This window comes from Epithele typhae (assembly GCF_022376455.1).
Source record: "Epithele typhae strain CBS 203.58 chromosome Unknown BXZ73scaffold_31, whole genome shotgun sequence".
Lineage (NCBI taxonomy): Eukaryota > Fungi > Basidiomycota > Agaricomycetes > Polyporales > Epitheliaceae > Epithele > Epithele typhae.
Genome location: NW_025954222.1, coordinates 179,924 through 204,881, shown reverse-complemented (window position 1 = coordinate 204,881; position 24,958 = coordinate 179,924). Strand labels below are relative to the sequence as shown.

General features: G+C 58.3%; 8 protein-coding genes across 8 annotated transcripts; 6 read left to right on the top strand and 2 right to left on the bottom strand.

Annotated features, from left to right (window-relative positions):
- Nucleotides 1-462: 462 nt before the first annotated feature.
- BXZ73DRAFT_90568 (uncharacterized protein) lies at nucleotides 463-1,859 on the top strand (the record flags this gene model as incomplete). The annotated part of the gene is made up of 2 exons (XM_048025684.1): nucleotides 463-1,228; nucleotides 1,501-1,859. 2 exons carry the CDS (start codon nucleotides 463-465, stop codon nucleotides 1,857-1,859), a joined length of 1,125 nt encoding a protein of 374 aa, XP_047876908.1.
- A 564-nt stretch (nucleotides 1,860-2,423) lies between these two features.
- On the top strand, nucleotides 2,424-4,583 carry BXZ73DRAFT_90567 (WD40 repeat-like protein; the record flags this gene model as incomplete). The annotated part of the gene is made up of 7 exons (XM_048025683.1): nucleotides 2,424-2,516; nucleotides 2,624-3,551; nucleotides 3,606-3,798; nucleotides 3,866-4,154; nucleotides 4,259-4,348; nucleotides 4,440-4,463; nucleotides 4,527-4,583. 7 exons carry the CDS (start codon nucleotides 2,424-2,426, stop codon nucleotides 4,581-4,583), a joined length of 1,674 nt encoding a protein of 557 aa, XP_047876907.1.
- A 985-nt stretch (nucleotides 4,584-5,568) lies between these two features.
- On the top strand, nucleotides 5,569-7,382 carry BXZ73DRAFT_90566 (terpenoid synthase; the record flags this gene model as incomplete). Its single annotated transcript, XM_048025682.1, has 6 exons — nucleotides 5,569-5,975; nucleotides 6,147-6,291; nucleotides 6,518-6,652; nucleotides 6,767-6,823; nucleotides 6,891-7,188; nucleotides 7,360-7,382. The coding sequence occupies 6 exons, from the start codon at nucleotides 5,569-5,571 to the stop codon at nucleotides 7,380-7,382; spliced, it is 1,065 nt and encodes a 354-aa protein (XP_047876906.1).
- A 126-nt stretch (nucleotides 7,383-7,508) lies between these two features.
- BXZ73DRAFT_102334 (P-loop containing nucleoside triphosphate hydrolase protein) lies at nucleotides 7,509-11,908 on the bottom strand (the record flags this gene model as incomplete). Its single annotated transcript, XM_048015196.1, has 17 exons — nucleotides 7,509-7,679; nucleotides 7,734-7,861; nucleotides 7,912-7,948; nucleotides 7,998-8,073; nucleotides 8,130-8,335; nucleotides 8,389-9,004; nucleotides 9,064-9,201; nucleotides 9,254-9,294; nucleotides 9,344-9,364; nucleotides 9,418-9,565; nucleotides 9,622-9,982; nucleotides 10,038-10,298; nucleotides 10,351-10,372; nucleotides 10,431-10,544; nucleotides 10,649-10,986; nucleotides 11,049-11,355; nucleotides 11,411-11,908. The coding sequence occupies 17 exons, from the start codon at nucleotides 11,906-11,908 to the stop codon at nucleotides 7,509-7,511; spliced, it is 3,483 nt and encodes a 1,160-aa protein (XP_047876905.1).
- Nucleotides 11,909-12,470: 562 nt separating this feature from the next.
- On the bottom strand, nucleotides 12,471-14,386 carry BXZ73DRAFT_78310 (ATP synthase F1 beta subunit; the record flags this gene model as incomplete). Its single annotated transcript, XM_048022854.1, has 5 exons — nucleotides 12,471-12,707; nucleotides 12,771-13,104; nucleotides 13,167-13,485; nucleotides 13,541-14,104; nucleotides 14,215-14,386. The coding sequence occupies 5 exons, from the start codon at nucleotides 14,384-14,386 to the stop codon at nucleotides 12,471-12,473; spliced, it is 1,626 nt and encodes a 541-aa protein (XP_047876904.1).
- Nucleotides 14,387-14,952: 566 nt separating this feature from the next.
- On the top strand, nucleotides 14,953-16,924 carry BXZ73DRAFT_48502 (Amidophosphoribosyltransferase; the record flags this gene model as incomplete). The annotated part of the gene is made up of 6 exons (XM_048020068.1): nucleotides 14,953-15,178; nucleotides 15,229-15,314; nucleotides 15,393-15,777; nucleotides 15,849-16,271; nucleotides 16,327-16,426; nucleotides 16,486-16,924. Coding segments are annotated over 6 exons (1,659 nt in total), but the record flags the coding sequence as incomplete, so codon positions are not given.
- Nucleotides 16,925-19,933: 3,009 nt separating this feature from the next.
- Nucleotides 19,934-21,570, top strand: BXZ73DRAFT_48468 (uncharacterized protein; the record flags this gene model as incomplete). The annotated part of the gene is made up of 2 exons (XM_048020060.1): nucleotides 19,934-20,295; nucleotides 20,349-21,570. Coding segments are annotated over 2 exons (1,584 nt in total), but the record flags the coding sequence as incomplete, so codon positions are not given.
- A 1,412-nt stretch (nucleotides 21,571-22,982) lies between these two features.
- On the top strand, nucleotides 22,983-24,319 carry BXZ73DRAFT_48495 (activator of Hsp90 ATPase; the record flags this gene model as incomplete). The annotated part of the gene is made up of 5 exons (XM_048020067.1): nucleotides 22,983-23,185; nucleotides 23,375-23,510; nucleotides 23,577-23,954; nucleotides 24,012-24,138; nucleotides 24,195-24,319. The coding sequence occupies 5 exons, from the start codon at nucleotides 22,983-22,985 to the stop codon at nucleotides 24,317-24,319; spliced, it is 969 nt and encodes a 322-aa protein (XP_047876901.1).
- Nucleotides 24,320-24,958: the final 639 nt, after the last annotated feature.

The window sequence follows — 24,958 nt, the reverse complement described above, 5'->3', positions numbered from 1 at the left end:
GGGGCGGAGCGGGGCGTGGGCAACGACGAGGAGATGGGGGCGGACGACAACAGCGCTGTCAACGCGGAGGCGCCCAATTTTCCACCCCAGGCCTATCCCGACGTCTACACTGGAAGCCTTTCGGAGTCTGAAATTGGAATAGAATCAGACCTCTTCCATGGTTATCCGTTATAGAGCCTTCCGATAAGGGCTGTTGAATCCGTTCTTGCCGCTCGATCGGCGTGCGTTGCGCATCGTAACATCTTACCGTGAGCCGTCCGCAATCGCACCCCCACCTCCCGCCATGGACGCGTCAAACGCGTGTTCCTTATCACCATCACCCTCCACATACCCCACGGATACCCTTGGCCGAGTCCCGCGGAGTTAGGCACATATAAAGAGGTAAGTGCACGCTCGTATACCCTCTCTGCCTGCTCGCGTGGCCTTACTCGAGTACAGTACATACGAAGTGCGAATGCCAGGATGTCACCCATACTACCTCAGGAACTCATAGATGTGGCCATCAACCATCTCTGGAACGACATTCGAGCTCTCGCCGCTTGTGCTCTCACATGTCACGCATGTCTCCACTCGGCACGGACCCACCTCTTCCGCGATCAACGCCTCACTGGCTCAAAAGACTACGAACGTTTCGCGTCCCTGCTGGAACGCTTCCCGGAGGTCACGCGTTATGTCCACAAGCTCTCAGTCACCGAGCCAACAAGCAACTCGTATGCCCAACCATGGGTGAACCATATCTCGGGCCTCATCGTGCAGCTCACTCGGCTCGCGTCTCTCGAGCTCATCGGCCTCCGCTACGTTTCGCTGGCACACTGCGCACCAGAGACGCTCGCCGCGTTCGGGCAGCTCAGCGAGCTCGTCTTCGCCGACGTGCACTTCGACCACTTCGCCGACGTCCACAAGCTCCTCGCAGCCGCGCGCAACGTCGACAGTCTCTGCTTCTACCGCGTCGGCTGGGCCCACGCGACAGGCACCCCGCCGTTCGAAGAAGCGCCTGCTCCCCCACCCACTCCTCTCCGCCTCCGCAGGCTTGTCATCGACTCATGGGCGGCGTCGCTCATGTTGCGCGAATGGGTGCTACCATGCGCCGAGCAGGGCGACTTCGCGATCAAGTCGCTCATGGTGCGGTGGAGGGAGCGGGACGCGATGGACGTACTCGACTCGCTGCTTCGGGTTTGCGGGTCGGCTTTGGAGCACCTGTACCTTGAGCTGCCGTCAATGACCGAAGGTGAGCATCCTCTCCCGACTGCTCAACTCTTCCTCAACACGTGGCTAGTCGGTCTTGGTCATACATGAATAAATGAGAAGTTCATGGTGCTTGAACTCATAGCACATGGCACATATACGCTCATCATGCAATGGATGCTCCACCTGAGAACCATCTCTTAGTGCATGAATGCTCGTATTGCATAGGCCGTGGCAAGGCCGACGCCACGCACTAGCTACGAGCTTTTCATCTGTATCACGTCAAGTCGAGAGCTGACTAAATTGTGTCCGCAGAGTTTTCGAACGTGCCCACGCTCGGGCTCAACACCGGACTTCGCACATTGGAGATCGACGGATTGGTGCTGCCGGGCTGGGCGGGCTGGGCATCGTCGCTGCTCGCAGGGTTGCGGACTGTGCAGCTGGAGAAGCTAGTGGTCTCCATGCTCGTACTTCGCAACGACGTGCTCCCGAGCTTCGAATGGGGTCAGCTGGACGATGTGCTCGCCCTCCCGCAATTCGCTACCGTTGCGCTCGCCGTCACCGTCAACCGCGCGCTTCACCCAAACAACGATCCAGCTGCAATGCGCGACGCTGTGATGGCGCATCTCCCCCGCGTGCACCACCGCGGCCGGCTCTCCATCAGCTGCTCCTAATCTATTTACATGTGTCTGGACGCTTGTTTATAGATCTTGATTGTCATGCTGTTGTATATTCCTGATCCAAGCATCTAATCCGTAGATATAATGTAGGGCTCGCTTATAGAGTAGCTGTAGCAACCTCACGCGTTTTGTCACACTCTTGGACGCCTGCGGAGGTGGTCGAGAGCTTGGCCTATGTCTGACCTTGTCTCTGATGCGATGCAAAGATGTTTGGAGGTGACGTACGTATATAGACGCCCGAAAGTCGCATGGAAACAAGGGCCGCCTTCAGCGCGCGACGCGCCTCGCCTTCGCTCCTGCCCTCAGCCTCAGTACTTATGCCCTAAGCCCTTGCCCCGTCGCCCTTCTTCTCACCCTTCTCTTCCCTGCACCCCGACATGTTCTGTCCCGACGAAGGCTACACCGACGAGGACATCCTCAGTTCCGAAGGTGACGTTAGAGCCCCCGGGTTACGCTCGGTGCGTGAGCGCGAAGGTGTGTGTGTTCTGTTGTTCTGTGCGTGTGGCGGCGAATGTCTGGCTGACTATATGCATCGCATACGGGATTGCTGCTGCAGAAATGGCGTATAAGATTCTCGCCTCTCTGCCCCGGTCAAGTCTGGCGGTGCTTCAATCGCGGATTGCCCCTCTCCTTAAGCTAGACATTGTCGGGGTACGTCTCTGCATATGCACTCCCTTTTGCGCGCATCTGCCCTCCGTTATCCTTCCTGTCTCCTTGCCCTCACTATACCTGGAGGCTGACACGAGGTTCTCCGGCAGCTCCTGCCCACAGAGATAGCCCTCTGTGTCTTCGCCTACCTTCCCTACCAGTCGCTCCTGACGTGCGCACTCGTCTGTCGACGCTGGCACGCTCTTGCGGGCGACCAGTCGTTGTGGAAAAGCCTCTGTCTGGAACGGCAATGGGAGTGGCGCTCAGCTCCGGATGCTTTCAAGCTTGAGCGCGACCGATGTTCCGAATCGCGCGGAGTGGAATTCGAATCAGACTCAGATGACGAGGGCATGGGTGATGAAGAAGACGACGACGAGATCGTACCGGCAGACGACTCTGGCATCGTGTCTATGGACATCGACCCACCCCCATCCCCACTCGCGGCGGCATCTACCACCAACCCTACCCGCCTCTCCGTGCCTACACACATTCTCACCTCCACCCCCGGTGCCGGGCCGTCTTCACCAGTACGTCCTGTACGTCCGCGCACACGCCATTCTGCCCCTACGGTAATGCAATCACTCGCGAACGGAAGGCACGCGCACCTCAAAGCCGACTACAAACTCCTTCACCAGACCCACATTCGCCTCAGAAAACGCTTTACTATGGGCTCCTACACCCTTTCGAACCTGCAAACACGCGGAGCGCCGAACTCGCATTCGAACACGATCTACTGCCTCCAGCTGTACACGTACCCTGAGACCGGGAACCAAGTACTCTTTACGGGCTCCAAGGACCGTACTATCCGCGAATGGGACCTGGCCACGGGTGCAGTCGTGCGAGTTCTCGAGGGCGTCCACGAGAGCAGTGTATTGAGCATCTGTGTGCACCGCGGCCTCCTCGCGAGCGCAAGCAGCGATCGGAGCGTCGTTGTATGGGACCTGATGAAGAACGCGCCGACCAGGATCATCCGGGACCACGTGGACAGCGTCCTGTGCGTCCGTTTCGACGACAAGCGACTCGTGTCTTGTTCCAAGGGTGCGTACCATTCCTCTCTCGTCGTAGTCTGAAAGCTTACGTTCGTACTCATAGACCGAACTGTTCGGACATACCTCTTCCCCGACCTCCGTCCGCAACACGTCTTGAACGCGCACCGGGCTGCGGTTAATGCCGTGTCGATTTCCCACAATCATATAATCTCAGTCTCGGGGGACCGATCCCTACGGCTATGGGATGCTGACACCGGTGCACTTCTCCGCACATTTGAGAACCACCATCGTCGGGGGTACGTGCTAAGCTTTGTGCGTCCTCCGCACCTATCTAACTCCGATGCGATGTGCTTGTCATCTCAGTATCGCCTCCATCGACTTCAAGTATCCATTCGTGCTGTCCGGCTCCTCCGATAAACACATTCGCCTCCTCGATGTCTCTACCCTGCAGGGCTGGTCGACGTCTCCATCTGGCGAGAAACCTCCGTCGGTGACACCCGCCGCTACGTGTGACGCGTGCGGCGCGAGCTCGTCAACAATCGACGGCACGCCACAGACGCCTCTTCGAAGGCGTGCGCACGAGGACCTTGTTCGGAGCGTGGCGCTCAGCGACGACCTCGTCGTGAGTGGCAGTTACGATTTCACGGTTAAGGTTCGTGCTAGTTCCCTTCTCCCCTCCACACGTCGCTCGTCCCTTTGTTCTGGTCCCTACCACCACACCAGAAGCGTCGTTGACCATGTGCGTTCTCTCCATAGGTCTGGGACCGTAAGACGGGTGCGCTCATTGCCGACCTCGCTGGTGGACATACCGGAAGAATTTTCTGCGTAGGCTTTGATAGCGCCAAGGTATGTGTAGCGCTTTGTGTACAGCGCTCTCAGCCTCTGGATCGTGGGTAGTATGCTGACGTTTGGTGGCACGTGTCTTTTTTGGTTGCAGATTGTTTCTTGTGGTGAGGACCAGGTGGGTTCAGAATACACACTGCACGGACGCCACTGACCTCTTTCCCTCGGCTCTCTCCACCAGCGGATATGTATTTGGGACTTCTCCCACGGGATCGACACCACATTCATCAAGCTCTAGTCTCGGGCTGTGTATATCTCTATTCATTTAGCTCTCTATTCATGACATTACTCTTGACATACCGTTCCTCGCGCGACTGCCCGCTACTTGGCTCCCGCCCGAGACCATCTGATGCTCCGGTGTCAGACCGGGCTGGGAAGCATCGCGGCAGGTCGCGGCACGCGGTGCATATCCGCCCGTCCCGGGATGTTGCCCCGCCTTCTGCCTTCTGTTCCGTGGCCGAGGTCGACCGTGTGTGTATATTTGTGCGTGCCTAATCCCCTCCCGCGTTCATTAATAGAGCCGTGCCAGATCTCCACGCGCCGAACAAGACGTGGGGCCATCGGTCGGTGGCTGCCCACTATACCTATACAACATCGCGCGCGCGCGCAGATCGGATCTCCGCGGGGACCTCTAGCAGGAGCAGGCTTGCTCAAAGGTTCCGAGCGGCGCTTGCCTCCTTTGCTCGCTACACGGTCCCGCGAAAACGGGCATTGAAGGCAAGGGCAGTGGTTCATGGGAAGTGCGTGCTCCACGGGGAACGTCTCATACGGCTCGGCCGCCTCCAAGCTCGACTAGCGGGGGGTCTGAACGGACTTAACTACGTGCAGCGCCGCACTAAGGGGTTTCCGCTCCCCCGAGACCCTTGCTCGTCCACCCGTCCAGACGAGATCAGATACTGGGAGACAATCGCACGCCCCAGCCCTCAGAAAACGCGCTCGGCGCAGCCGACCCTTGTGTCCTAATTGCGCCATCAGATGTGAGCCGCCTCGCCGTCCATGCGTCCGTCCGTCTGACTTTCCGCGTCGCAGAGCCGATATGGGGCAGCATATAAGCGTCCGTCGATGCTTGTTTTCTTGCAGACTCGCCACAGATCTAGAGGCCCCCCAGGCAATCGTCTCCTTCATCCACGCGGAGCACAATCTCGCCTCAAGCTCAAGGCTATCACCCGGGCGTAGTACCCAAGCATCACTTCACCACGCTCCGTCCCCACAGCGACTACACCATGCCCGTGGCCATGGTCCTCCCAGCTCCTCTTGCTGCCGCCGGCAAGCCCGCCCAGTTCGCCCTCCCCGACCTCGTGGGCCACTGCACCTTCCCGCTCACCTACCACCCCGCCGGGGACGCGACCGCCGCCGCGTCCGTCGCGTGGCTCGCGTCCTCCTCGCCCGAGATTGCGGGCTCCCCGCGCGCCCTCCGCGCCCTCCACGGACTCCGCGCCGGCGAGCTCACTGCGATGTGCTACCCAACGTGCGCGCCTGAGCGGCTCCGAGTCGTCAGCGACTTCATGTACTTCCTCTTCCGGCTCGACGACATCTCGGACGGGATGGTCCGCGCGGGCACGCAGGCGCTCGCGGACGCCGTCATGAACGCGCTCTGGTTCCCGGACCGGTTCTTGCCGACCGAGAGGGAGTGCGCGAGGGAGCGGGAGCGCGGGAGGGGGCGCGGGGAGAGCTGGCTCGCGGCGGGGCGGGGGGCGCCGCCAGAGATGAACGCGGCGAAGATCGCGAGGGAGTGAGTGTTCCGCTCGCTCTAAGGGAACGACCCGCCACTGACAGCCTGGGTTTTTGCGATTCGGCGTAGGTTCTGGGTGCGCTGCACGCGAGACGCAAAGCCGGGTCCGCAGGCGCGCTTCAAGGAGCACCTCGAGCTCTTCTTCGAAGCCGTCCACCAGCAGGCGCGAGACAGGGATGCAGGTTCGATCCCCGACCTCGAATCGTACATAAATGTGAGAACGCTCGTCTTGGCTTCTTTCCGTCCTCGACGGCGTGGCCGGGCTCGCGCTCAGGGCTCAGAGCCTGCCTTCCACTTCGCCCCGTCATCCCATCGGGCCAAGTATCGGGGCATCGGGGCATCGGGCCCTACGCTTCGCGCGCGCCAGGGCGGGTGCGAGTCCGGTCCCTGACCGCCTATGGCACCGCTGCATTGCGCTAACCACTCTTCCATGCCCGCAGGTCAGACGCGACACTAGCGGCTGTAGGCCGGTGTTCGACCTCATCGAGTACGCGGCGGACATCGACCTGCCCGAGTGTGTGGTCGCGCATCCGACCATCAGGGCCCTGAGCGACGGCGCGAACGATCTCGTCACGGTGCGTCTCTTTCTTGCCAGGGTCCTGTGGAGGCGCGCGCTGACCAGGCATCCGTGCGCAGTGGAGCAACGTCAGTAACTAGCGGTTGGAACGCTCGTGCCAGATGCTCACTAGTGCGCGCAGGACATCTTTTCCTACAACAAGGAACAGGCTCGCGGCGACACGCACAATGTACGTGGACAGCGTGGGTTTAGGCCCGCTACCACCCCGGATCGTGCCTAACGAGTGGTGCCTGCAGATGATTGTGATCCTCATGAAGCTCCGCGGGTGCGACCTCCAGACCGCGGTGGACTCCGTCGGGGACCTCTGCCGGCAGACCATCGACGCATTCGTGGCGAACCAGCGCGCGCTGCCGTCCTTCGGCCCCAAGATCGACCGCGATGTCGCGCTCTACGTCCGCGGGCTGCAGGACTGGATCGTGGGCTCGCTCCACTGGTCGTTCGAGTCCGAGCGGTACTTCGGCAAGTCGGGGGCGAAGGTGAAAAAGCTGGGGATCGTGAAGCTGCTCCCGCGCCGCGACTCGCGGCCCGCGATCCGTCTCGTTCCGTTTCTTCCTCTTTCGCACGGGCGGCATCCTCGGCTGATATGTGCTGCTTCTCGTTCGTCGTGTCGTGCTGTTTGCTAGCGCGGTGGAAGCGTCACTCCCTTTTCTCTGGCTGGACTATTTATTTGTCGTTTCGATCGAGATACCGATTCCATTAGTACAGTCTACTTCACACTTTCTAGTTAGAATCGCAATATACACAAGGGTCGCAAAGATAGGACTGGAGAGAAATAGATCAGAGTTCATGCAGGGACAAAGCCAGATTATAGCAGCAGATGACAGCAGAGCGAGATGCATAACACAGCGAGCGTATCAATCCGCGAATTGGACAAGTTTGCGTTTTTTCTGTGACGGCTGTTGGACTTCCGCTTCAATGTTAATTTCAGTGACGTCTGGTGCCTTTGGCCGTAACGCATCGAGGTCGAGAAGCGGGATGTTGAGCTGCAGTCGTGTGGAAGTGGGTATTGGTAAAAACGTTGGATGCTGCCAAAGGCGATGTCAGAGAGTAATCGACGCTGACCACCAAGAATTTCTCACAGCAATGAAGTCACGGATAGTTCGATCGTCCGTAATATCTTTGGCAAATTCTTGCTGGTTCTCCTTGAGCATTCTGCTCCTCGATACTATGACCTCCTCGGAGGTGCCTCGAATAGCGAGGGTTTTCACTGCAACAGGTTGAGCGTCCATGCGTTTGTGGGTGGCATGGAGCACGCACCGACAACTTCCCGCGTCTGTCCAATACGGTGCACACGCTGGTTTGGAGGGTCAGCCTGAAGTACAGTGGAAACGATACGAATGTACCTTGATGGCTTGTGATTCAACATCGGCTTTCCAGACGGGTTCACAGAAAATCACGCGAGACGCAGACACAATATTCCTAATAAACATGCAGGTAAGCACCAAAAACAGCGATTTAGAAGGCAGAGAACTCACAAGCCACGGGCGCCGTGCTTCAGCTCCATCAAGATGACACGATACTTTCCCGACGTCTCGAACGTGGTGGGGACGCTTTGCTTGAACTCGCCCGTGAACTGGAGGTACTCGATCCTGGCAACATCGAGGCCTTCCGCGACGAACGCCAACGTTGCGGGAGACGGCGAGAATATCAAGAACTTCTCTTCCGAGCTGTGCATGAGAACCTGAGGGGCACGCGAAATCAGCAACGTCAAAGGTCTGAAACGAGTGCCCTCACCTCGTTCAAAATGAAATCCAGCTTCGTCGACGTCGAGTTCCCGATCCGTACGTCCTTCACCTGGCTCTTCTCCAAAAACGCCAACTGGACCGTCCGCGGGCCCTCCGCCTTCGGCGCGCCCACGTTCTGGCCCGCGGCTTCCGCCTTGCGCCGCGCGACGCACGCCTGGTGCTCCCCCAGCATCTCCGTGTACTTCTGCTCCGCGTCCTTGGGTTTCACGGCCGGCACTGCCGGCCCCGCCGCCGCCGCCACGCCCGACAGCATACGGACCGCGGCCGTCGCCGTCTTGTCGCCGCCCTTGCCCCGCGTGGACGACTTCCACAGCGTGCGCCGGACCGCGTCGATCTCGCGCAAGACGATCTCCTCCCGCACGTACCCAGCGCCCATCTGAGCGACGTCCCGCAGCGGGTGCGCGATCACGCCCTTGCGTAGCTCGGCGAGCGCGGGCCCAGCGACTAGCGCCTCGGGGGAGGAAGTCGAGAGGCAGGCGGCACGGGCAGCGGGGGCAAGCATATTCCAGGCATGGAAGATCGGTGGGGGCATGCCGGTCGTGCGGTGGAAGGCGTGGTAGTGCGCCTGGAGGGCGGTCCAGATGGGATCTTGAAGGGCGGTTTGGCTGGAAAGGAAGAAACGCTTGAGCAAGGAGGGTGAGAGTCGGCAAGGAGCGGGATGTACATGTAGAAAAGGGCCTGCTTGGCGAGCTCGATGTCTTCTGGGCCCGCTTCACGCTCGTATGCGGTCTTCACGCAGCCCTTAGCGTTGCGCAAGATTTCGTCGGCCAGAGCCATGTCGGCGTTGTGCAAAAACATGACGCTTTGTGTCCCTGAGTCGACACGAGGTCCACTTCAAGAAATAGAAAACTTACTGAGAGATGTTGTCGACAGTGTTACGGAGGGGCCCGACGTTCTGCGAACATATGAGACACTCAATTTAGGCTTAGTATAATCCTGCTCACTCGAGGATGGAACAAGTAATCCTGATGATTGTTATTATCGGCTCCAAAACGGCTATAAAAGCGAGATTACACACCTGATCTGTCCTCTGGGAATCTATGGCGTTGATCGCGATCACAGCTTGCATGTAGTTGTACGTCTTCACTGCATAGGGATCTAGGTCTAGAAGCACTACATCGCTGTGCAGCGCTGGAAGGCGGACTTCTTGTTCAACGTCTTTGATCCTACAGCGTCTCACAGTCAGTATGTCGCGCATATAGTTACCTAGAAAAATGTTTACCGATGTCGGACCATGGCGGTCTCCATCACTCGTGTCAAAATAGCGACGTCTACAGGCAACGGCCCTTTAGTGTCGAATATCGGCTCCGCGACCAAGCTCGTAAAAGCGTGAGGATCGTGCGCGAAGGGTGGCATCCCCAAGAAGTCAGTAAACATTGTCCCAAGGTCCCGGAAGCTCTCGCGCTCGCTCTTGTGCCACACGCGTTGCGAGAGCACGCGACCACTTGGGGTGCTCAGATCTTTGCTGTCTGAGATCACCCCGTCGCCTTGGTCTTGGATGTCGGCGGGGTAAATGAGCTGTGCATCGATATCTTCTTCGAGCACCTCGCTCCCGGAGCCGAAGTTCAACCCAAGCAAGTCGGCTGTAATGGGGGCAGTCAGCGGTATGCACCATGAGCGAGCTGGTGTGATGATCACATGTCGGGGTGCCGGTTACGATCCACCGTCGCTCGACGCTGAGCGCGTTCGTGAAGACCGCGTAGCCGGTGCGCTTCTCCGTCGCGTTGTGTCCTTCGTCGACCACAAGGCGCTTCCACCGCACTTGGCGGAGCGGCGAGACGTCCGGGCGCCGGCTACATATGCAGAAGGGCACCCGGGTGCCTGAGATAACTTTGCATTTGCACGGCTTGTATGGGCCCTTGTCGAGGTTCCCCTTCTTTTGAGCCTCGCGCGCGACGCCTGTGGGCCGAAGGGTCAGATAAGGCGACTAGACACATTGGGTTCAACAAACGCGTATGGCTCATAAGGATCAGCTAAAGGCGATGGAAGTCGGCACAACACACAACATCGACAACGCAATCGAAAGCTCACGTCATAGTCCGATGCCAACCACGGCGCGTCCGGCAGCTTGTCGTCCCCTTTGACGTACAGATACCGCAGCGCGTCCGACCGACAGTGCTTCAGTATCTCGCTCTGCCACTGCATCTGCAAGTTGTCCGGCACGAACACGAGCGTCGCCCCGCTCAGGTACACCCTCCGCGGCGCCGCGCGCTTGGCGGCCCCCGCGCGCCCCCCGCCGCGTCTGGCACGGGCGTGCGCGCGTGCAGGTAGAAAGGCGTGTTTGCGCGCAGGGGCGCGAGCAGCCCGCGCTGGTCGAGCTCGTCGCGGTGCATCCGCAGCACGTTTGAGCGCGGCGCGATCCTGCACGCGTGCAGCGTAAGCTCCACGAGCGAGGGCACGCCCTTCGGCGCTGGGTGGGCGGGGAGCTTGGCGCGCTCTGCGGCAGCGCGGGCGTCTGGAAAGTGCCGCAGCGCGAGTGGCGTCGTGGGGGTGCGTTGCTCGAGGGAGTCGATGGGCTCTTCGGGCGCAGGAAGCGCGTCGAGGGTGGCGAGGATTAGTGACAGGATCATGAGGGTTTTGCCCGTTCCTAGGGGGGCGAGGGTCGGGACGTATGTTGAAGAACGGGCGGAAGGGTGACGAGGCACTCACCGAGCTCTTCGCACAGAATCCCGCCTTTCACGATCGGGACGTGACGCTTGTCGGAAACGACCTCTATCGTCGCGGGCTGGAGGTACAGCTCGCTTGTGGAATTCACGCCCTCGACACCGCGCAGAGGCAGATAGAGCGGATGGTCCATCATCCCCGTGGCTGTCTCGCGTTCGATCATCGTCGAGACTGTCTCTGTCTGATATATGTGCAGGCGGGTCCCTGCCTGCAACCCTGGGACATTGTTGACCATGCACGAGGGCCTCGGGGACGGCAAATCGTTGTACAACTCGAGCAACGTCCGATTATCCTGAGAGAGAACAGCGTCAGATTCGAAAACCTCTTAAGCGTCCGCTGCGACGTACCACCGATTTCGGCCAGAACAAGCGCGGAGCGGAGCCCGACGCATGGTTGCCGTCCCAGAGCGTGCGGTCTTGTCTGATTTGCGTAAAGAGCTTCCGCAGCCCCTTCTGCGCCGCCTTGAGGATGACGCGTTCTTTGCCCCTGCGCCAGTACAGGCTCAGCTTGCCACCAGAGCCCGCGAGGTCCCATGGCACGATGTAGACGCGGATGATGAGCACCGCCGGCGCGGTGGCGTCGATTTCTGAGGCCGTCTTGATGAGATACGTCGCGACGAGGTACTTGTGCTTGACGAGGAAGCGGAGAGTCTCGAGGAGAGCGTCGTCGGGGACGTGGGCGCGGAAGGGTGAGGATGATGGTGTCCCAGGAAGGGGTGCCCAGCCGTCCGTCGCGATGTCCTCGGACAATGACGGCCCATCTTCGAGAATAAACACAGGGATGGAAACGGTGCCTGCAGGGAGGAAGCTAGGCAGGGTGGCAAATAAGTTATTTGCAACAACCATGGCGAGGCAGGATGTTGTGGCAGAAAACTGCACTCCCCAAGCTTTGTTTTTGAAACTATATTTTACGTAGTCTTGCTTTGATATTCAAAATAGCTTTGAGCCTGATTTGGGTGCTGACTTCGTGAGGGTGGAGGAACAAGAGAGATGAAGATGTGGCTGTGCTTTATCCTGGTCTTTGAACGTGTCTCACCAAGCGCCCACTCACGCCTCGAACTCGCCGCAGCACATGTGTCAAGCTTTTAAGACATGTAAGTAGGCATAGAGTGCATACGAAACCATATCTCATTTGCTCTACTCCCAGACGTACGACACCAGACATCACAGTCGTCTGACAGAAGTGTTACTCCAACGAAAGATGAAAGCAGGACAGTCAGTACGACAGTCACAGCAGTGCCGTGAGACGAGATAAGCGGAGGGCAACAGAATCGGATGCGGCAATTAGCTGTATGCATTTCATTTTATCGGTAGTGCAAGGGTCTACAGTAAGAAGGGTCCAGCCTTGCACCGCCGCGACGCACGCGTCCTCGTCCACGTCGAGCCGGTGCGACTAGCAGCTACCCGCTCATGAAGACTCGCCCATCTCCTTCGCGAGCTGCTCCGCCTTCGTCTTCACGTCCTCGATCGTGCCGACCATGTAGAACGCCGACTCGGGGAGCGAGTCGTGCTGGCCAGAGAGAATCTCCTTGAAGGAGCGGACGGTGTCCTTGAGCGACACGAGACGACCCTCGAAACCAGTGAAGACCTGCGCGACCGCGAAGGGCTGCGACATGAAACGCTGGATCTTACGGGCACGCTCGACCTACGGAGGCACAGATTGTCAGGACACCATTTACATCCGTTATCAACGGAAGGAGGTACTTACGGTCAGCTTGTCCTCCTCAGACAACTCGTCCATACCCAGGATAGCAATGATATCCTGGAGCGACTTGTAGTCCTGAAGGATCTTCTGGACGGCGGTCGCGACCTCGTAGTGCTCCTGGCCGACAATACGGGGGTCGAGCATACGCGACTTGGAGTCGAGGGGGTCGACGGCGGGGTAGATGCCGAGCTCGGCAATTGAACGGGACAGTACAGTTGTGGCGTCCAAGTGAGCGAAGGTGGTGGCTGGAGCGGGATCCGTCAAATCATCGGCGGGCACGTAGACGGCCTGCACAGACGTGATGGAGCCCTTCTTGGTGGTGGTAATACGCTCCTGCCTATAGGTCAAACAAGCGCGTTAGAAACGTGTGCCAGGACGCAAATCATAAACGCGACGTACATGCCACCCATGTCCGTCGAGAGCGTGGGCTGGTACCCGACGGCCGAGGGGATACGACCGAGAAGGGCAGACACCTCCGAACCCGCCTGGGTGAAACGGAAGATGTTGTCGATGAAGAGCAGCACGTCCTGGCCCTCCTCATCACGGAAGTACTCCGCAATGGTAAGACCAGTAAGCGCAACACGGGCACGCGCACCAGGGGGCTCGTTCATCTGACCGAAGACGAGAGCGACCTTGGAGTCGCCCTGGAGGTTGATGACACCAGTTTCAATCATCTCGTGGTAGAGATCGTTCCCTTCACGGGTACGCTCACCGACACCTTGTGGAGGCTTTGTCAGAGCGGATATAGAGCGCATACAAGCGACAAAGCTCACCGCAGAAGATAGAGAAACCACCATGAGCCTTGGCGACGTTGTTGATGAGCTCCTGAATGAGCACAGTCTTGCCGACACCGGCACCACCGAAAAGACCAATCTTGCCACCACGGGCGTAGGGGGCGAGGAGGTCGACGACTTTGATACCAGTCTCCAGGACCTCAGCAGTGGTCGACTGCTCGACGAACGCCGGGGGGTCGGCGTGAATCGGGAGAAGCTTGACGCCCTCAATGGGACCACGCTCGTCAATGGGCTCGCCAATGACGTTCATGATACGACCCAGGGTCGCAGTGCCGACGGGGATACGAATGGGGGCACCGGTGTCGACAACCTTCTGGCCACGGACGAGACCCTCGGTACCATCCATGGCAATGGTACGGACCGAGTTCTCGCCTAGGTGGGCAGCAACCTCAAGGACGAGGCGACCACCGTGGAAGTCGACGACCTCAAGGGCGTTGAGAATCGGGGGGAGGGTGTCGGACTCGAATTGGACGTCGACGACGGCACCGATGACAGTCTTCACGTGGCCAGTCGCAACAGACGCCTCGGTCGCGTACGTGCGAGCTGTGGGCGACGAACAACGGGGAATTCATGGGAAGCCAGGGGAAAACGAAAAAAAAAAAGGACGCGTCAGAGAAGGACAAGGGGTAAGGAGGGAAGGAAGAGACACGAACCAGACTGAGACGCGCCAGCATAGCGGGGGAGAGCGCGTTGTGATGAGGAAGGAGCGGACGCAGCCCTGGCAATGGCGGGCGCGGCAACAGCGGTGGAGAAGAAGGCGTTGGTCCTCTTCGCGCTGTTCAGCGCTCTGCGAGAGAGACGGTGTACGCCGCGCGAAGTGAGCATCGTGGACGTGGACGGAGGAGGAGGTGGTGAGCTGGTGAGAGCCGCCCACCGACACGTAGGGGAGTAAAGTTCGCCGTTTAAACTCCGACGCCCCGTTGCCGGCCCCTCCCGAGTCCTCGCCCGTCTCTTTCCCGCCCGGTCCGTGCGGCGTGCCCGCTTCCCGTCTCCCCAACAAATCCTGGCGACCGCACGCGTCCTGCGCACGTCTGCGGCTTATTTCCGCCACGCCCGCTGCTCGTCGCCGAGGCAGACACGGGTGCGCACGCGCCCGCCCAGGCCATCGGCCGATTTGCGGGCGTCTGTTCGGAGTACTGGCACCGGGACCCCGGGGACGGGCCGCGCGATGCGACAGGACGACGGGCCGGCAACGCAGAAATTTTGGAGAGCAAACGTCTCAGGGAGCCATCCCAACCGTGGACGGTATGGACAAGGGGAAGATGTTGTTGCCCGCCACTACGCACGTTCCTTGCATCCCTTTCCCCGCACCCGTCCCAGGCCCACGACATAGCCAGTGAGTACATGCCCGCCTTTCGCCCATCGCACCCGTACTGACGCGGGACAACCCAGTGTGCGGTATCCTCGGGCTACTTCTCCAGGACCCGACGATCGATGCCGCTTCTGAGATCTGCGAGGGCCTCTCCCTGCTCCAGCACCGCGGTCAGGACGCGTGCGGCATCGTCACTTGCGGTCACAAGGGTCGCTTCTACCAGTGCAAGGCCAATGGCATGGTCAGGGATGTCTTCGATGCTCCCGCCCTCTCCAGGCTCCTTGGAGGCATGGGTGTTGGCCATGGTGCGTCTCTTCCTATCTCTCTGCATTCCTTTCACCAACTGGGACTCTAGTGCGCTATCCGACCGCGGGCAGCTCCAATCACGCGGAGGCACAGCCGTTTTATGTCAACTCCCCCTACGGCATCGTCATGGCCCACGTGAGTTGCTCATCTCGCATTGCGCGATCGCCCCCTGCTCCTCGCCTTCGTGCTCGCGTCGTCTAATCTACGCGACAGAATGGCAACTTGATCAACTCTCCCTCCCTTCTCCACTTTATGGACCATGTCGCGCACCGGCACATCAACACTTCCTCCGACTCCGAGCTCCTCCTCAATATCTTCGCCGACAACCTCCAGAAAACGGGCAAGTTCCGTATCAACGAGGAGGACATCTTCTCTGCCATCGGTGGGCTCATGTCCCAAGTCAAGGGCGCGTACGCCTGCGTCGCCATGCTCGCCGGCTTCGGTATCATCGCCTTCCGCGACCCCAACGGCATCCGCCCCCTCGGCATGGGCTCGCGCAAGGCCCTCGGTGGCGGGTCCGGCAAGGACTGGCTGTTCGCAAGCGAGAGCGTCGTGGCCGACGCGAGCAACTTCACCGAATGGGAGGACGTAAAGCCCGGTACGTGTCCCCCGTGCCCACCTCGCGCGCCGCTGCCCATACTCCGCGTGTTGCGCGTCCCCCACCCCCAGGCGAGGCCGTCATCATCACGCGCAGTGGCGTCTCCCGCCGCCAGATGGTCACCAACGCGCCGTTCGCACCCGACATCTTCGAATATGTCTACTTTGCGCGCCCAGACAGCGTTTTGGACGGGGTCAGCGTCTACCGGAGCCGCATGGCGATGGGCGACGCCCTCGCGGACGAGGTGCAGCGCGTACTGGTCGAACACAAGATTGAGGTCGACGTCGTCATCCCCGTGCCGGACACATCGCGCGTGGCGGCGCTCAACCTCGCGCAGAAGCTCAAGCTGCCGTACCGCGAAGGCTTCATCAAAAACCGGTACGTCGGTAGGACGTTCATCATGCCCGGCCAGCAAATGCGGCGGAAGAACGTGCGGAGGAAGCTGAACGCGATGGCGCTCGAGTTTGCGGACAAGAACGTACTAATCGTCGATGGTACGTACTACATGCGTATCCTTGCCTATACAAGGCTGATCGTACGCGCCTGCAGATTCGATCGTTCGCGGCACGACCTCGAAGGAGATTGTACAGATGGCCAAGGACGTCGGAGCGAAGAAGGTCATTGTCGCGAGCTGTGCGCCTCCTATCCGGTACGTGCTCCCGACATTTCATTTCTCTTCCTGTACCCACGCCTAACGCCTCGCCCCAGGCACGTGAACGTCTACGGCATCGACATGCCCTCCCGCACAGAGCTCGTCGCGCACAACCGCTCCGAGGCGGACATCGCCCGCGCGATCGGCGCCGACCTCGTCATCTTCCAGACCCTCCCCGACCTCATCGCCTCCGTCCGGCAGTTCAACAGCGCGATCCCCGCGTTCGACTGCTCCGTCTTCACCGGCGAGTACGTCACCGGCGGCGTCGACGAGAAGTACCTCGCCGCGCTCGAGCAGCTCCGCGCGGATAATGTCAAGTCCCATATGGAGGTAGGGGACCTCGGCACGATGGAAGGCAAGGGCGCGGGCGCGGCGACGCCCAAGTCGGACGCGGCGCGCGTCGCGGAGAGTATGGAGGTCGCGGTGGGCTGCTGCGGGCCGATGAACGGGGCGGACAGTACGGTAGGCTTGCATAATACGTACTCGATGTCGTGAAGATAGGCAGGCGAGGCGTCTGGAGGCTGTGGCGTGCTATATAGACGGTAGTGATGGTATCTAAGAAGTGTATAGTAGATAGTAGGTGTATCTAGTGTTGGTTACGATTCTTGGCATAGAAACTGTTTGACTTCCTATGTGAACGACGCCGATAATGCAGCAACATACATATACACGCATGTGTATTTGCGCTGTTCACTCATCATTGCGTTCTGACCGTTATTTTTTGCATGCGACTCAAAACAAAGTGGCTGGCAATATGACTTGGATCACGCATGGCAGGTTGATGCCTCCGAAGTAGCGTGCTCTTGTCTGTCCCGATCCACAACTACAACTCCGCCTGCTAACCCCCCTCTTGATCACCATCACCTTCTCTGTCACCAACTTAACTGATAATGGCGGAATCCAGTCTGGGTCGGCATCGACGCAGCGACAGCGATTCAACTGAAGGTTCTCCGGCTCATCGGCCGGCACCGTTCGAAGATCCAAAGCCATGCGACAAGATGGACGATGACGACTTCGTCCGCTTCCTGCGAAAGGAAGGGGGCGATGGAAAGCCTTTCATGTCCTTCTGGATCATTGGTATACTTATGAGACTGTGCAAACTTTACGGCAAAGTCGTCGACCTGGCACACCTCGAAAACGAAGATTACTCTGCTATTGCGAAGGAGCACGGGGATGAGCTTTCGGAGATCATTTTGGAGGCCATGGGCGACAAGGAGAGCTGGAATAGGCTCTGTGAGCTTCGTACGTCCTTTTAATTCCAGTGGCATTCGTTCGCATTCAACGACCACTCCTGTGACGACTCTAGCGTACATCCGGCGATCGCCACCGGTGGTCGAGCCCCCGACGAAGTTGCGCGACCCTGACGAAGTCGACGCCAGGGAAGTTCATGGTACGCATCCTGTAATGTCGGCGATTTCCTGCTGATTTAATACGACAATCAGCCACACAGAACGCATGGAATGGCGACTTCAGGGGCAAGATCGAGCTATTTCTCCTCGGATAATTCCTAACAAGATTCCTACGCAGGCACCCACTACGTTCACACAGTCGCGCGGGCGGTGAGCCAAGGAAGCGACAGCAGGTCCAGAAGCGACAGCCCCCCTCATCAACGAGAGTCACCGTTCGTCGTTCGACCGGACTTGCGCAACAACATGCACGACGACATATACATCGGTTTTCTTCGCAATGAATCCCAACGTAACCAGGCTCGCCCAAGTGTCACCACAGTGGGCACCGTCCTTGGAAGACTGGCACACCATTACACTGACCTCGTCAATCCGAGCCTCAATCGCGTAGACGTCCCATTCATCATATCACGAGATCACCATTCCGAACTTGCCGCGCTCGTTAGCGAAGCCTTCGATGCGAAAGAAAAGTGGGACGAGATATGTGATTTATGTGCGTCATTCACTTCCCATGCAATCGCATCCATACCCACTCGCGCGTGGTCAGCGTATATCCGACGAACACCTGCAGTCGTGCGCACCGCAGAAGAAATCCTGTCGGATGAGCAGTACGGTTCGTATCGGGAAAGGGCCACCTGTGAGTTTGCTCTGATTCAACACGCCCTGCAGCCACGAAAGCCGCCTGGAGCGGCGAGTTCAAGGCACGACGGGCAACGGCCCAGCTTCGGAGCCCGAAAACGCGTAGAAAAAGCCTGTCAAAGGTGTATTTTCTGCCGCCTTTTGTGCGCGTGTGAAAAAGGCACTAAAATGGGCAATTTTTCCGGGTGCTTTACGGGGTGCCGAAAAGGATCGATAAAGAGACCTTTGGTGCCCATTTCAATAACACCCGTTACTTATCACTCGTACTAACTTGTTTGTTACTCACATAGTATACACGTTCTATTGCCTTTACCACGAATTATAATGTCTTTGTTCTGAGCATAGTATTCTGTCGGGCCGAAACATTCGCCCAAAACGTCACCTTTCAGGATACTCTGCGACATACACAAACTTGACATAAAAGTTCGCCTTTCCCACCCTTTTTCTCCCCTGGAAAAACACCTGCCGAAAATGACACCTTTGATAGGCTTTGTCTACGCGTTTTTGGGCTCCGAAGCTGGGCCGTTGCCCGTCGTGAGGGAGAAGGGGATCAATTGTTGCTTGGTTGTCTTCGCGATTACTCGGAACAAGAGACCTTCGCAGGCATCCGCTATGCTCACACACTCGCAATTATCAACTCGTCCGGCACAGGGAAGACGCGCACGGTGAGCCAAGCAAGCCTCAAGGTGCCCCTGGTCATGGTGAATCTCGCCCGCGACGACGCAACGGGGCAGTGGTAGCGCACCACATCTGCGTCCATGACATTTAATAGGACGTTCTCCCGGCAGCGTTTCCGCAACCCGACCACAGTATCCGAGATTGGCTGAATGACTCCAAGACTGAGTTCGAACAGAACAAAGGATGGGGGCAGCAGCACGTCTACCTCCGCATGCAGGCGCTGTTCTATGGTATCCTCGTTGCAACTCATGAACACCTATCACGCATTGAAGATGGTAGCTTATTTCCTAACCCTGTTTAGTAGAAATTGGCTAATGGCAGTCATTCCACTCAGCGGCGGAATGGAGCCATGGAGTATCCGACCTCGCAACACCGGACAGCGCACAGACGCGCAAGAGGTTAGAAGCACTTGCTCAAGCTCTCCACGAGAAGTTGGCGGCCGGCATGACTTATCGCAGGGGACTTGGTCCATATTGTCGGGGCTTCCACGACGCGATTTTGCGTCACGCCGGCGAGGTGAGCATTCAAATCACCTCTTCTGGTGACTTCAAGTTTATGTTCGCTTCAGTTCTTTCACGATGTGGTGCACACGACACGGCTATGTCAGAGTCCTCTGCCGCTCTCTGTGACGATCAATTTCAGTGAGTAATGATTAGACTGTCACTTCGTTGTTTTACGCTGACACCTTGCACCTCAAGAAACCTCACAAGATGACAGCGTCAACGCTGCTTACGTGAGGCTCGAAAAGTTCCTAGATCCTCGGTCACAGTTGGGCCATGCTCCCGCCTTCATCATGGCGTTCGATCACTCGGAAGCCCTCACCGCCTCCCTCCGCAAGTGTGCCATCCTAGCTGACGAGAAAAACTTCACCTTCTATACAGAGCTTCGTCGCGTAGCTCGCAACATCAACAGAAGGCGGTCATTCTGGATGTTATTTCTCGCCACTGCAGGCAAATTCCACTTGCACACTCCGCCCCTCCCATTGGACAGCTCGGCCCGTGTGATACCAGACTTGATGTGTACGTTCCCACCAATCACGGAGGTCGAGATGGATAGGTGGATGGTGAATGTACCGTGCGACGGGACGGCGTCGTTGGATTCCATCGCGTCAACCTACAACCTCGCTCACCTTGGACGTGCACTGTAGGCTATCGTCTCCTTGTTGAGGCTTGTAAGCTGACCTTGCGATACAACAGGTTCTCTACTCGATATGATCACGGTAGTAAGACCGTCCGTGGGGACATTATTCGCTATGCTCGGGAGACGCTTTTGGGGCCTTTGGGGTACCGCACTTTGGACGACGATCAACAACTCGCCTGTCTTTGTGTTCGCCTCGGCCTGCGGTTTCAAGCGGTCAACTGGCTGCAATCAGAAGCCGAGCGCCGTCAGGTTGAGAAGCACTTGCGCCTTTGTTTGGGCGCCCCAACAGGGAAACATCCGATGATCACCATCGCACCCTCAGAGCCACTTCTTGCCGAGGCAGCAACAAAAACGATGGGCCCTTACGCAACATGGCGTGTTGCGGATGCGCTGCTAAATCACGTGAAGACCTCACACATCAGCTTAGGTTCTCATGGTGAAGTGGTCGCGGCCGCCATCCTTATCGAAGCCCGCGACGTTGCTGCCTGGAAGAGGAGCGCCTCTTACAACGTGGATCTCAAGAGCGATGGGTTTGCTACTGGTCGTGTCATATCGGTCGTCGATTTCCTCGAAGCGCTCCTAGGCATCAACAAGGGGATACGCAAGATGTCTGCGAGCTGCTTCCAGACGAACGCCGAGGCTATCGCTTTCGAAGAGGCCTTCAAGGATTGCTACGTCAACTTCAGCCACTTCCTCCGAGCCGACAACTTTGACATCCTCAGCCAGATGCACCTCGCGCGCATCATGTGTCGCTGTGCAGCCGTCATCTGCCCAAACAACCAGCGCGGGACCGATCTTGTCATTCCCGTTCTCCGGGGCAAGGTCCTGGACGACAAGAATATCACCGCTATTCTCGTCCATGTCAAAAACGACGTGACATACACCACGACCGTCCTACCGCGGGTGTTCGACGAGATGTGTCCCTTGGATCTTGGCTTGTTCGCGAAGGGAGCCACCCCCCTCCCTGTCGTCCGACTTGTTTTCGCCCTAGCATCCCCCGAGCCCGCGGTCGTGCTCGTTGACGATGAAATGCGGCGGCAGTCGACACACGCGCTGGCGAAGGAGTGTGGCTACGCTGCTTTCGACATCTGGTGCGCGGGTGCCACCCGAGCGACCTTCCCGGCCATCCATAGCAAGAGCGGGGAGGCGTACGTCAAGGCGGTGCTCCTCACGCGCTCGAATGGCCTCGTCTACGACCCCATCACGTCCTCGGTCACGCGTGGTCGCAAGAGAGGAGGGCTCTGGTCGAGAAACGGGAAGCCATGCGCCGTTCCATGAACCCGGGGGCTTTAAACTAGCGCAAGCATCACGGGAACCGCACTGGCCTCCGTGAGGATTTGGCGAGTAAGACAGTTGGCATCCTGTATCGTTTTCACTTCGTGAATATGTATATTAGTACTCTCAGTTGGGAACCTATAGGCTTGCTGTGGACTCCGCAGTTTTGCATTTGATTTAGGCGTGCTTCATTTAAAGGAGGCTTCATAGATACATAGCCATTGCAGTCAGTTTCACGAGGCACCTTTACAGTCGAGTGAGATGGTTCACCGTGAGGCACTCATCAGGCCATGTGGATCTCTGTTCGAGTTCACCGTACGACGTTGCTGGTGTGCTGATGTCGATACGCGCGATCCGGCGAACGTCTCGCGTGACGTCATGTCTCCTCTATGCTCAATGAAAGACGCCTGCCCTGCTCGACGACGACGACGGCTTCGTCTGCCACCACCGTACCCCTTCTGTCCTCTCCCGTCCTATCAGTATTGCGATTTAGAATGGAACAGACTACTCTAGGTCGACACGGGCGTAGCGATAACTTGGATGCGACCGACTCCGCCCCCCCCTCCCCCCACAGTGGTCAGCACCATTTCTCACTCGAAGACCAGAACCATGCGAGAGCATGGACACAGACATGACGTTCAAATTGCTTCGCGAACGGACATCCATAATGACGAAGGCCATTGCGGATCCGCTGTATATTGGACACATCCTCGCTAGGCTCGCCTACTACTATGTGGACGACGTCCTTGAGAGCCTCAGCGACAATGCCAGTCGCCAAACCATACCCCAGGACAACACTTCCAATCTCTGAGCATATCCGTGGTGCTCTGGAAAATAAGGAGGAGTGGCATGCTATAGTAAAGCTTTGTGCGTTGTTTCACAATTCCTCAGTACCACATGCGCTCGTGTTCAACCCACGCCCAGAGTACATCCGCAAGTCTCCCGATATTGAGCGACGTTCAAGGTCCACACGGGAAGGATAATGTATTGTAGGGACGAGAGGACTGGTCTTAGCCAGTGTGTCTAGTCTTCGTCACAGCTTGGCAGGCAGATTACAGCTGTTTCCGAAATGATTGCCCGACCAACTCCGATGATACGTATGTATCAGTTCCACGCAGCCGCCCAGTTGGAAGAGACAAGGTGGGACATACATCAGGCTTTTGGATCTCCGCCCGAGTTAGCAGTGGCTGGTGTGCAGAGACCGAAAGAGGATGCTCGAAAGTTCTGGAGATCGAAACGCGCGATCCGGCGAGCGTCATGCTCGCGTTAAATTCACGCGCGCAACGATTCCTGGGAGGCCTCCGCCTACACACCCAGCCTCGTTCTCTCCCCGTTCCCTTCGCTGCTCTCTTCAGGTTTCTCTTTCCCGTTCACCTCTGCAGTCCGACCTAGAAGCTTGATCATACATAGACGCAATGGCCACCGCAATCCCCACCCCGATGGCGCCCTCGACGGCGAACTGGCACTGGAAGAACAAGACGGTCACGCCCTGGGCGAAGCAGTGGTTCGACCGCGAGCTCACCGCACTGCGCGTCAGCGGGGAGGGTAGCGAGGAGGTGCGCATCGACCGCGTCGTGGAGGTCGATGGCGACGTGGAGCTCGGGCAGAGGAAGAGCAAGTGCGTGGCGTCTCTCTCTTGGCTTTTACTCGGTGCTCTTGCGCTGGCAGCCGTCTTCCTTGGTCCGGGGGAGTCACTCCTGGTGCGATTTGCGCAGAAGTGGCATGTATTAAAGATGGAATTTCTCTTCCTCTGTTTTCTCCCCTGTATAGATGTGGGAGTACTGTCTCTGACATGCTTTGAATACAGGCTGATCACGATTTATGACTGTCGGGTTGTCATGAACTGGGCAGGTACTGCGTCCGATGGAACGGAGGTGTCGGGCAAGCTTACCATTCCTGAGGTCTCTCACGAGATCACCCTGGACGGCACCTCGGACTACGTCGTACGTTCTCTTCTCTCCTATATCTACGCATTTTGCGCGGCTTCCATGGCTCACGTTCACTTGTAGTACGAATGGAGCGTGAACACCGCGCGTTCCCCGGCGGTCGACAAGCTCTTCCAGGTTGCAAAGGCGAAGCTCGCTACCGCGCTCGAAGCCAAGTTCGCCGAGTTCCCGTCGGCGATCATCGAAATGCACGGCAAGGATCTGACGATCTCTGCGAACGGGTCGCGTCAAGGCACCCCCGGACCGTCCTCCACCTCCACCACTCCTGCACCTACCACAAGTTCTACGTCGAAGGCTGCTCCTGCGAAGAAGGTGCCCGAGAAGGCAAACAACACGACGACGGTGTCGGTGGATGCGCACTTCATGGCGCCTGCTGAAGATTTGTTCTCGCTGCTCACGGATGAAAAAAGGATACCGATGTGGACTCGCGCTCCAGCTCAGGTGAGTGTGCCACTTGATCTTGCGATTCTGTCCGCTGACCTTGCACACGGAATGCAGAGCACGCCAACCCCAGGTTCGGAGTACTCGATGTTTGGTGGAGGTTTGAAGGGCAAGTTCGTGTCGCTTTCGTCGCCGAAGGAGTTTGTGCAATCCTGGGCCCTGTCGAGTCCATCTTGGCCGTCAGGTGAGCATCCTAACTGGTTGGTTGTTATATGCGCGACATGCTCACTTTCGTCGCAGATCACTTTGCCACGCTCACCACTACGCTGGACCAAGGTAACGACTCCACGAAGGTGACTTGGTTCCTTGAGGGTGTCCCCCTTGGAATGGAGGAGGAGATTCAAAAGAACATCCAGGGTTACTAGTGAGTGGCTTTGTACACTCTCCGCGAAGCTGGCGCTGACTGCGGCTCGCAGTGTGCACGGCTTGAAGTCCATTGGGTATGTACTCGTTACTCCTTACGTTCCTCCCCTACAAAAGCGCCGCATCGTGGACGAGAAGGCGCAGATCAAACACGAGTCGTCGAACGGCGCGAACGCTTGCTTGGCCGTCGGCTTCGCGGCGCTCACCCTCGGCGCGGCGTTCGCGCTCCCGTACTTCTACAACCGGCCATAAGCGTCGCGTCGCCCTGCGCTGTCTGGGGGCCTCTGCCAACGCTCGCGTCTTGGCTCCGAGGTGTTTTATGCTACCGTATGTTCTTGTAATTGACACACCCTCCTTTCGGCCTTGTGCGGGGACAGGTTGGGCTCGGAGTTGTAGAAGGTTGCCGAGGCTGCCACTGAAGGAGTCGAACCTGGACCGATCCCGACAAGCGCTGAGGCCGCGACACGCACTCAATCGGTCGTGATGGGATCTAGGTGTCGGGGGTCGTTGGTCGCGGATCGCTAAGAGGTGGGTGAGCGGGGAGGACGGGGAGACGCAGAGGGTGGTCTGCGATGCTGGACGCATAGAATCAGAAATGTACTTTGGCTGTTGTACGAACTGCGATCGATGAATATTCCAAT